At 37.8% G+C, this 12,617-nt stretch overlaps 1 protein-coding gene across 1 annotated transcript; it reads right to left on the reverse strand.

The window, feature by feature from the left end:
* Window positions 1-2,548: 2,548 nt before the first annotated feature.
* Window positions 2,549-3,307, reverse strand: LOC140236746 (uncharacterized). Its single transcript, XM_072316674.1, has one exon. It carries the CDS (start codon window positions 3,305-3,307, stop codon window positions 2,549-2,551), a length of 759 nt encoding a protein of 252 aa, XP_072172775.1.
* Window positions 3,308-12,617: the final 9,310 nt, after the last annotated feature.

Here is a 12,617-nt window from a genome sequence, read left to right on the forward strand (position 1 = left end):
CTGTGGAGAGCGAGACTCTTAAAATGATTTCTATGGTTATTGTGAAGTTAGGTTGTAGAGTCGCATGCTTGCACGATAATACATACAGAAAATTTCATATCATTACAGATATTCGTGTAAATGTGTAAACACGACGTAGGATCATAAGATAGGCCTATGATCACGTACCCGCTGAGCAGCGGAGTCGTGAAGCAGTGAAGTTCCAAGATAATGCAAAATGTATGAATATTCATGAGTTGAGGGTTAAATGTGGAGTTAATGGTGTGATGGGGTTGTGCGCCTTTATATGATGGAAATCTTATGTGACTTTGCTTGACGTAATATCATTACGGTGTGAGTACTTGGTATCAAAAGTGAGAATGAATGAGAACAATAACATTCATCGTTTCATCATTTCATCATTTCATCGTTTCATCATTTCGTCGTTTCATCATTTCATCGTTTCATCATTCCATCGTTTCATCATTTCATCGTTTCATCATTCCATCGTGTAATCATTTCGTCGTTTCATCATTTTATTGCGTCATCATGTCCATCGTTTCATCTCATTTGCATTATCTACAAGTGCGAAGTAACAGATTGTAGCGTTTTGTACGATAATTGCGGAGTCTTATGCTTCGCACAATAGTATACGGAAAGGTGATATAGCATTCCAGGCATAATTATGTGTAAATGTGTAAACAAGTTGATCGTAAGGTAATGACCGAGTACCCAATGAGCAATAGAGAGTTCCAAGGTGTTGCATGATGCATGAATGAGTGCTCATTACAGATATGACTAAGATGTGTGAGTTCTCTGTCGTGGTCACGGCGTTTTACATAACATGAATGAATCCTATATGCATGGTATGGAAATTTAACCTTATGCGGCACTTTCGGATGGTGCGGACATCTATAAGAACTAATAGCATTTAAAACAGAATACGCAAAAAAAACAAAATCAACATCAAGAAAGTGAACAATTGGTGTAATCTACGTTTCCATATTTTCCGTGTTCATGATACATATTTTACTCTACTACAAGTCGCACCTAGCTTGCATCGTTTACAAAAATGTATCTTGTAATATCGTGTAATGTAATATCGTTGAACCTATTGATGAACAAAAAGACATTTCACTACAGCATTTTACATCGCAGTGTTTTCTCTCATGCATAACAAGCTGGTACTTGTATCTTGTACAATTTTCTCTCTCCCTCTCTTGTTGTCTTTCTCTCAAAAAATCGGCAAACCACACGATCATTAACATGTAATCATGTTCCGAGATGTAAGCATATCAGACGTTACACAATGATATTGAAGTTGTAAAGTATCGCGACTATCATGTCGCCGTTTATTTGTTAACTTGTTTAAGAATGTGTTGTACAACATTTTAACATGTTTTTTCCGTTTCGATAAAGTTAAGCGTTTTGAATAAACAACAACAATGACAGATAGATTCAAAAGAAGAAGAAGAAAAAAAAAAGTATGTCCCGAAGACGATATCGTACTGAATTTTTGGGCAAAATATTAATGGGAGAAAGGAAGTGAGATAGGGAGAGGCGGAAAGAGTAGGATTATAAAGTCCCATTGCGCGTGTACATTGATTGACTGAAAGTGTGGGTCACGGGAACAGGAGAAGAGAAACAAGAATCATTGGAGCATGAAGTATAATCAATGCGAAACGGCGAAACGGCGAGTTGACGAATATGAGTACAATTATTCTTACCTATAGGGTACCACGACTGAATTTTACTCTTCTAATCGTCCATACACGCATACTCTACACAACTACGCAAGGAGAAAAAAAATACACATTTTAGTCTTTCAGTATTATATACACCTTAAACGCTTTAATAAAAAAAAAAACGTTAATACAAACAATGTGTATCGTAGAAATGTTGAAATGAAGAATATTGATAAATTAGTAACATATAACGATGTTTGGTAGTATCAATGCTTTTTGTCAACTGAAAATGAACATTTGCTGAATATTACATAATACTATGATTATGATGCATATATTCAGCTATATATACAACCATCAAAGCTGTATACTGTACCTAAAGAACCTCCAAGGGAAAAAAAAATATGCAGCACATAGTCATGAAATGGTAACACGAAAATATTAGTCTGGTTTTGCGCAGCATCAACGAATATTTAAATCGAGACCATGACCATGAACCGACAGATTTCACCTGTTGAGACTCGTCTGCATGAGTCATAACTCTTACGTAAGAACGACCGATTGTGGATTTCCCAAGTCGAATGACATCATTGTTGATTTAGATATCCCTGACAATAAACATATACATATAAACAGACATTCTCTAATAACTCGCTTCAACCGTAGATACAAACAAGCCAAAATTATAATCCTTTGAGATGCAAACAATATTTTGCATGAAAATTACAACACTCTTTGCAATATTACATTCATAATGATATCATAACTGAGTGTACGATGAAGGCATCTGTATCATTTTTTTTTTCTCGTTAGACTACCGGGAGGAAAACATAAGAATGGAAAATAATTGTATGCAATGACTGATGATACTGCGTGTTTTTTACTCAGATATCTAAATACGTCGTGGAGGTGTTGTCATCCAAGATTTTACGCTTTGGATAGAAATAAGTGAAGGCATTTCTTGTTTGCGAGTATGTAGAGACGCCATTGTTTACAACACGAAATCCTAAATTGGTTCCACCGCCCGACACTCTTGAATGGAGAACCTCTAGGTAAGTGTTTTTGTTGATGTCATTTTGTCTCTTACTGACGCCTTTGCAACTGAATTTGTCTGTTGGGCCAAAACAATAGTACGTCTTGCTACAAAGAGCAACTATTCCGTCACCCTCCCATTCCACTTTGAATAAACCCGGAGTTCGTTTATCATACATAGCATTTTCCACACAGTCATTTCGAGGAAACCAGTTGCCTTTGTCTTCTTCGTATTGCTCTCTCATGCTCGGTTTTATCACATCCTCAAAATCTTTGGAAGAGATGGCGATATACGCAGAATCCGTATCCATTTCACACATCTGAAAATCTGAAGGATCAACATACTTCACGAGGAAATCATAATAGAATTGCAACATTCGAAGTTTTGCCATTTGGTACACGGCGTGTCCAATCTGAACAGGAAGATCCATTTTGATTTTTTGTTTGGCCATGTCCACTTCATAGCAGTCTTTTCCGATAGGATTGAGATCCCGAAACAGAGTGCTATTGACTTGTTTTTGTGCCCTATTTTCATCGCACACATTCACATTGCGATGTTTTTCCTTGTTTGTAATTGTCTTTCCGTACGAAGAGTTTCCGATCAGCTTCATAGTATCAGCAATGATGCTCTTGCACGGATCGCTATCCCCCGCACGACGTGCGTCTGACACAGCTTCCCCAAATGTTTCAAAGCAAGCATTTGGTTTGTATTCTACAAATTGTGAGATGTTGGTAACAATGAGACCGTGTTCAAGGTACCAACAAAGAAGAGGGGTATACAACAAAATGTTCTTCCCGAACATACTTCCAATGAGGCTACGTCGAGGTGTCTGCATAATGCCATGTTTTTCTGCGTAGTTCCGCATTACATCTCCAATATCCTCCCGCGATATGTTTGTATTCTTAAAGATAGGGCACATTTCGGAGAAATAGTCTTTAAACTTGTCTGGCACGTGTATGTCGCATACAACAAACCCAAAGAGGTGTCCTTTCTGTATAGCGGAGAGAAGTTGTGCTTGTGACGCTCCATGGCGAAGCTTGGGTGGGGGAAAATGTTCTGAGAGAAACGCACTGAGAGTAGAGTCGTGCTTGCGCATGTCTCGATATTCACATTCCCAAATGGAAATGTACTCATATCCCATTTGTTGAATGTATTTCTTTTTCTCCTCAGTATTTTGACGTAATTCTTCCATAGGTTTCCCCAGTCTTTTGTTTAGTGTTTCCCCTTTGGTCAGATGACAAGAATGCCCGTGGAAATAGCATCCATTGAATTCAAAGACCTGATTAGTCTCCGCGCAGAAGCCATCCACGGGGAATTGGAGAGGGCCGATTCTTTTTTCGGAGTGATTGCCATTGTGTCGGATTTTAATGTCTCTTCTAAAACTTTCATACTGGAGCCATTCTTGCGCAATAGGATGTCTGCTCTCCGGTTTGAAATTATTTTCCGCTCTTCGTCTCACATAGTGTCCAGTAGGCATGTCCTGCATGATTGCCCATAGATATAGAGCGTTCGCGTCAAAGCCAACCACTTTCTGACACATTTTACCTCCTCGAATCTTCGTCACGTTCTTTTCATGATGGCGATGAAAAATAATCGATGGACCCCCGACTAAATTTTCGCGAAAAGTGTAGAATAGGTCTTTATCCTTCTCCGAGAACAAACCGAAATGTGCGTCGGGACTACATTTCATCAGATATTTCATGGTAAGTCCCGGAACAGAAATCCCGTCCTTAAATAAATCAATTCCTCTATGCTCGTAGAATGCACGCATCTTTTCTACAGCCTCAATGAATGGGGTAACATCGCGATTGTTATACCAGACGAGGTAGTCACGGAAAGTGGACATCTGGTTGTCTTTCCACTCACGCTGACATTGCTTGTATTGTTCAGGGGTCAATGCAGTGCGATGAAGGGTGTCATTAAATGCATCAATGGGTGGAAGTTGTGGTTCATTCAACTTGGCCAGAGAGTCTACCCATTCGTACGGAAAATACCCCTTTGTTTCCTTGCATCCATAGGCCTTCATGAATGAAGCTAAAGAGAATCCTGGGGCAAGAAAGTTCAAAATGTCGACGAATTGTAGGTGCTGAGTTTTGATAGCCATGTGATTGTGGTTTCTCTTTACTAGGTAGTTGATAGGATCCATTTCGAGAAGGGTTGGGTATAGAAACTCCTTAATGACATTAATGTCGTATTTACCCGAGTTAAATCCGACAACTGGCAATTCTTGTAAATAATTTAAGACTTTTTGTCGCAGTCTCGTTAAGTATTTGGGTACAGGAGATATTTCCCCATCTGTCAAGAATCTACTTCGTATCTCCTCAGTTTTGTCGTCAATCTTGTCCAGGACGTCTTGATAAAGTGGTTCCAGAAGTTGAAAAGATCGTTGGCTGACTTCTAGTAAGTACGCCACCATAGTGTCGATTAATGTCTGGGGATTTCCATCCGACACCATGCAATAAGCCTCGTTGTAACCTGGTACATTTGAGTTCACGCTAACACTCAAAGGTATGTGTCGAGATGTATATTGTAGGTTGCCATTAGATTTACATTCACTTTCATCACATTTTTCAAGATAGCTCTCTATGTCAAATGTAGCAAAATATGGGAAAAATCTCCTACTTTCCTCAACGAAAATTCCCTCAGCCTCCAGTTCCTCCCATATTGTGACTGAGTTGTGAAATGTTGCAAGCCCCTTAGGAAAAACGTGTTTGGTGGCTTTTGCGCTGCAGAGTTTTTCATGTCGGTGAAGCGATTTTCGAGATTTCCACAATTTGTTGCATTGTCTACATTGATAGTTACGGCAATACCTCTCGATGTCAGTGATATAACTGAAGTGACTGTCGTGAAGATTAACGTACAGTGTCTCGGCAAACTTATCCAGACCTCGACGAATGAGTGTAGCAGCCACTGTCTGTTCACTGTTGAATAGATCTTTTTCAGTTTCAGTCGAACTAACAGTAGCGGTACAAACATCGTTGACTTCCTTTCCACAATCTCCACCTATTGATTCGTCACCTACAGGCACTAACTTATAAACAATTATATTAATTTGAAAGAATTCTTCGATGTCACTTAGTTCGCTGAGTTTAACACCTGGGAATTTGTTGATATCTTCATTTGGTTTGTAGCTCTGTAACAATTCTTTCGTTGTTGTTTCTAGACATTTTGAACTGTTACCACGAAGAAGGGCGATACATCGAAAGAGGCACAAATTGTCGTCGTACGTTTTACCAGTCTTTCGGTTCTTGACCAATGATACGATTGCTTTGTTATCTAGCACGTACAGTGGGAGCTCCATTCCCCTACCGATGGGATGATCAATGAGGGAAAATACGTAGAATGTGACGTTCGTGATATGTTGAACCACCCATTTGGAATCTGGGCGCAGGGACCTGGCATATTCAAGAACATCTTCATGAATGAATGTGTTAATGAAACCTTCAAACGAAGCGTGATTTGTGATAACGTATGGTTCGTTGAAAATCTTCGTGTTTCTACTCGCGTAAAAGTACCTACACTCTTTCGTTTCGTTGTTAAACAAAACGAATCCATACGAAGCGTTAATTTTAAAGGCAGTGGACTGCAGTTCAAACACTTTTCGAGCCTTTTCTTTCAAGATGGTATTGTCGAGTGATTGGAGGTGAAAATTGTACCATCTATGTACTCGTCCTTGTGATTGTCTGTCCTTGATATTGTACCAGTGTTCCTTGTACATTCTGGCGACGCATCCCTCTGGGTCCACGTGCGGGGGTAGCTTGATATCCACACTGAAGTCAGACTGTTGGTCAGACTGAGGGCACCGTGCTAGAAACAAACAAACAAACAATGGTCTTAATTCGTGCCTGAGAGACTGTAGAGTCGGTGATTATATTGACATTTATAATTATAGCATTCAAATGAAAACTACTTACAATCAATTATGATCTAAAAACCAAAAAAAAAAAAATGCGCGTCATTATTCATTCATTTTCATTTCATTTCCGACGAAAGTATACAATATGACAATTGCATATTACGAAATAAAGTACAACGTGACTTTTACATATCAGAATGAGATTTAAATGCACGTCATTTGTTTACAATGAGACAATACACATACTAGACGAAGAAATGCATGGACAAAAATGTAATTGAATAGATCATAACAAAGAAAGAGTCGAAAATGGAGGCGACTGCTAAAAAGATGTTCCCTCCAATTTCAGTTATCTATTTACTTGCTAAACAGGAAGAGAGAGAGAGAGAGAGAGAGAGAGTTCTCTAGAGTGCATCATTAACGGAGATGAAGGTAATTTCGTTGATAAACACTAAATCTTTACTGAAACCTTAATTATGAGATAATGAAGAATTGATTCAACAGCAGAAAATTCAAACAAGAATACTTACGTTTCTTTCGCCTTGTTGACTGATTGTCTCGTGGAGACTTCCGCTTACACGTTGGTGTTGACGAAGATTGTTTCCCATGACTTTTAATGTGTTTCACAAATTTTCTGCATTCATTGTATACTCGTCCGCAAGTGTGACAGAGATAAGTTTCTTTTGGATAATGAGTTTTCTTATGATCTTCAAGATCTCTGATCGTGGTAAAATGAGCATTACATTCTGAACAAACCAATCGTTGACTTTCCTCATCCGAATGACATTTGGAAAGATGTTGTGTCTTCTCATGTCGTCTTAAACTATCGAGTCGACCAAACGCCTTCCCACACGTATTGCAAACATACAAAACTCGCTGATCCTGATGAAATGTGCGATGATGACGGGTTAAGTTTCTCCTCACTGAAAACTCTGCATTACACGTCAGACAACTGTATTTCCTAGCTCCGGCCGTCGTTTTATCCTCCTGTCCTCGGACATTTTGATGATGGTGTCGGGATTTCTCATGGCGCTTCAAGCTGTCGGTTCGTTTGAAAGTCTGACCACACACCTTACATGCGTGCAATACTTGCTGATCCTGATGATGTATGCGATGATGACGCCTAAGATTTCTCCTAGCTGAAAACTTTGCACAGCACAGCTCACAGGTATATTTTATCGAACTTTCCATCTTACCTTCAAAAGATAGTATGCATGGGTAGGCCTAACTTGAGAGCCTGGAGAGTCTCGCTAAGACGAGAGACGAGAGATGTTTTATTGTGTACGCCGTAAAAGATTAGCACCTGACTGAGCTCGAAGTCCAATTTGCGCTCATTTAAATCACCCGCCAATTATGCTTAAATTAACAATGACGTCATTGGACCAGGGCATTTCGCCATTGTCCACTCTTATTACGCAAGAGTTATGACTCATAGAGACAAGTCCCGAAAGGTGAAATCTGTTTGTCGGTTCACAGTCACGACCTCGCTTCTGATATTCGATGCTGATGCGCAAAACCAAACTAGTATATCTGTATATATTATGTTTCGCAGTTTCATGACTCCTATTCGTGTCCGTATCATCGTGTTAACGAACACTTCCTATTTTGTGTATAGTCATTTGTTCATGTATAATAATTTGATTTGAGTTATGTATAATATAATTCTAAAATGAGAATTGCTTTTACTGTTCTTTTATTTCTACGCAATGTTACAGATTATCATTGGGATATTTCAAAATACGTAAGTACGTCCATTGTAATTTCTATCGTGCTATATAGACGTGGAAACAGAGGGGATATTGTTAGCTTTAAAAAAAAAGATACGAAAAGGTGATTCCATTGTAAAAGAAGACTGTGTTAAACCTCATTTCGATTGAACACAATGTACTATACTTCATTTGCCATTGTGTACACTGAAAGTCCTTGACGGAAAGTGGGCAAATGTTGTGAGTTTATATTTAAACTTGAACGAGTATACAATGTACCTTAAATTTTTGGATGTTTCTGTAGCATATCAATCGCTTTTGTCGTTTATTTTCCATTCGATGTGATGAAATATCGTTTTATTACACAACACTAAATTACGTGCAAAATCGCAGTCTCAGCAGCGAAAAAAACAACAACAGAACAAAACAAGAAAATGACAAGATGAATAACAAAACAAAACAAAAACAAGTCCGTTGAACGCGATTGTTTCTGACTATTAGTCAACTCAACATAGTTAATTCACTATACAATTTATTTTTTTTTGTCAAAGAATAGTATGCTCGAATAACACAAGCTATTGCTCACCACCTGCCAGCGATACTTAAATTAATGACGTCATTCGACCGGGGGATTCCGCATTGGCCTTTCTTACGTAAGAGTTCTGACTCATGCAGACGAGTCTCAACAGGTGAAATCTGTCGGTTCATGGTCATGGTCTCGATTCAAATATTCGATAATGCTGCGCAAAACCAGACTGATATTTTCGTGTTACCGTTTCATGACTATGTTTTGCGTATTTCTTTTCCCTTGGAGGTTCTTTAGTTACAGTATGCACAGCTTCGATAGTTGTTTATATGTATGTATAACATCGTTATATGTTACTTATTTTAACATCAATATTCCTCATTTCAACATTTCTACTATTCAATGTGTAAATAGTTTGTGTTAACTTCATTTTTTTTTGTTTATTAAAGCGTTTAATGTGCATATAATACCGAAAAACTAAATGTGTATTTCTTTCTCCTTGCGTAGCTGTGTAGAGTATGCGTGTATGAACGATTAAAAGAGTAAAATTCAATCGTGGTCCTCTAAAGGCAAGAATAATTGTACTCATACTCGCCGTTTCGCCGTTTCGCCGTTTCATCATTTCGCCATTTTGTCATTTCGCTATTTTGTTTAAATATATGTACTATGTGCGACTTCTGTTGTTGTTGTTTTTGTTGTTGTTTATTCAAATCGCTGAACTTTAACGAAACCCCCCCCCAAAAAAAAAAAAATGTTAAAATGTTGTACAACACATTCTCAAACAAAATTAACAAATAAACGACGACATGATAGTCGCGATACTTTACAACTTCAATATCATTGTGTAACGTCTGATATGCTTACATCTCGAAACATAATTGCACATTAATGACCGTGTGGTTTGCTGGGTTTTTTTTTAAGTTCAACTATATATACATAACACGATATTACAAGATACATTTTTGTAAACTATTAAAGCTAGGTGCGACTTGTAGTAGAGTAAAAGATGTATCATGAACATTGCGAATATCAAAACGTCGATTACATCAATCACTCATTTTTTTTCTTATGATTTTTTTTTCGCGTATTCTTTCTGAATATATTTGAAAGACTTCGAGTTGTTTGAACCCCTATTCGTTATATCACGAAACACATAAGTTATTGATCACACCATGCATATAGACCTCATTGGGTCACTGTACGTTGTTGTGACCATGACAAAGAACCCATATGCCTCAATTGCATCTATGAGCACTCTTTCATGCGTCATCCGCCATGTTGGAACTCCACTGCTCAGTGGGAACTCGATCGTTATCTTGCGAAAATCGTGTGTTCATATTTACACATGATTATACCTAGAATGATATCACATTTCCGTATTATCGGGTAAACATACGACTCCGCAATTATCGTACAAAACGCTATAATCTGTTACTTCGCACTTGTGAACACTATATACAAGTTTGTGTGTCTACATGTTTGCTTTTCCAACATTGTGTAGAAAACTGACTTAAGTCTCTTTAACAATACGATAAAATGATGAACGTGATGAACTAACGAAATGATGAAATGACGAAATGATGAAACGATGAAATTATGAAACGATGAAATCATGAAACGATGGAATGATGAAACGACGAAATGATGAAACGATGAAATGATGGAATGATGAAACGATGAATATTATTGTTCTCATTCATTCTCACTTTTGATGCCAAGTACTCACACCGTAATGATATTACGTCAAGCAAAGTCACATAAGATTTCCATCATATAAAGGCGCACAACCCCATCACACCATTAACTCCACATTTAACCCTCAACTCATGAATATTCATACATTTTGCATTATCTTGGAACTTCACTGCTTCACGACTCCGCTGCTCAGCGGGTACGTGATCATAGGCCTATCTTATGATCCTACGTCGTGTTTACACATTTACCGAGGTACACGAATATCTGTAATGATATGAAATTTTCTGTATGTATTATCGTGCAAGCATGCGACTCTACAACCTAACTTCACAATAACCATAGAAATCATTTTAAGAGTCTCGCTCTCCACAGCTCCACAAGTCTCACCTGAGCGTGCTTAATCTTACAATCATACATAATTGATACGCATTTGCATACATTAATATTCATATGCTAGGTCATCTTGTTGGAGCTCCGCTGCTTCACAATTCGCTATTGGTGATGACTTATCCTACATACGTTACTGTTATACGAATTTGCATAGTTCTATTCATATCAATCTTTCGTATCATCGCGCAAAATCATACGACTCCACAACATACACTCAACACCAACCATACAATCAATTGAAAAAAGAGAGACCCCCCCCCCACAGCTCCATAGCTCCACAGCTCCTTAGCCCAAACATAATTCATATATTAACATAAATGCATATTCATACATATTCATGAATAAAGCTTATCAATATTCATATATTAGTCATCTTGGAGTTCCACTACTCCACAATTCACTATAGATGATGCTTAATACTTCATACGTTACCGGTATATATACGCATTTGCATATATATCAACCTTTCGTATCATCGTGCGAGCAAACAAACAAACAAACATAAAAAACATAGCAAAAAAAAAACACGACTCCACAATATGCACTCCACACTGTAAGCCATACAATCCGTTGCAAAAAATATAAAACAATCAAGTATCAAATAAACTTAAGCCCACATGCGTTACCGTCACGCCCATTCACAAAGTAAACATATCTGTGTCATACATTTAATCTTTGCATATGCTGATATAATTTACCCTTTCATAATATTCATCGTGTAAAATCATACGACTCCACAACAAACACTCCACACAAGCCATGCCATCGGTTGCAAAGAGTCACCCTCCACACCTCCGCAAACGCATAAACAAATCATATTTACATAAATATATAATCATACATATTCATGGCTTAAGCTCATTAATATTCATATGTTAGGTCAATTTGAAGCTCCGCAGCTCCACACTTCATAATTGATAATGTTCATTTCTTCGCACCTTACTGTTATACGCATTTGCATAATTATATTTGCATCAACTTACGTGCAAAAATAATAGACTCCACAACATACACTCCACACCAGCCATGTTGCGAGAGAGTCACTCCCGCTCCACCACTCCACAGCTCCATAGCTCCACAGCGTACGCATAGTTTATACAATGTTAACATAAATGCATAATCATACATATTCATAAATCAAGCTCACTAATATGATATGCTAGGTCAGAGAGCTCCACTGCTCCACAATTCACTATTGCTATTGCCACTCCCATTCACAGACTATTATATCTCACACTCATACATAATGCATGTACATTTACATAAATACATATTCATACATATTCATGATCATTACTATTCATGAACTCATTAATATTCATAAGCTGTGGAGCTCCACCGCTCCACAGCTCCACTGCTCCACGGGGTGCGAACGGGTACATGTATATACTACTCGCGTGTATATATACTAGTATAACGGTGGTCATACATGGTGAAGCGGAATTTAAAGGGATCGTATAGTTTTGCTTGAGACCCAATTTCAGGTTTCTAACATTTTTGGTGAGATATTAAGTATGAAAAAGCATGTAATTCTATGAGGAATTCAACGTTTATTTGATGAAAATTGGTTTTGAAATGGCTGAGATATCCCAAAAGAGCGATTCTAATAAAATGTGGGACCCACACTTTATATACGATCGCTTTGTTTTACTTTGTTTTTGGATGTTTCAGCCATTCCAAACCCGATTTTCATCAAATAAACTTTGAATTCCTCTTAAAATGGTATGTTTTTTACTATATCATACGT

This window comes from Diadema setosum, chromosome 13 (genome assembly GCF_964275005.1).
Source record: "Diadema setosum chromosome 13, eeDiaSeto1, whole genome shotgun sequence".
Lineage (NCBI taxonomy): Eukaryota > Metazoa > Echinodermata > Echinoidea > Diadematoida > Diadematidae > Diadema > Diadema setosum.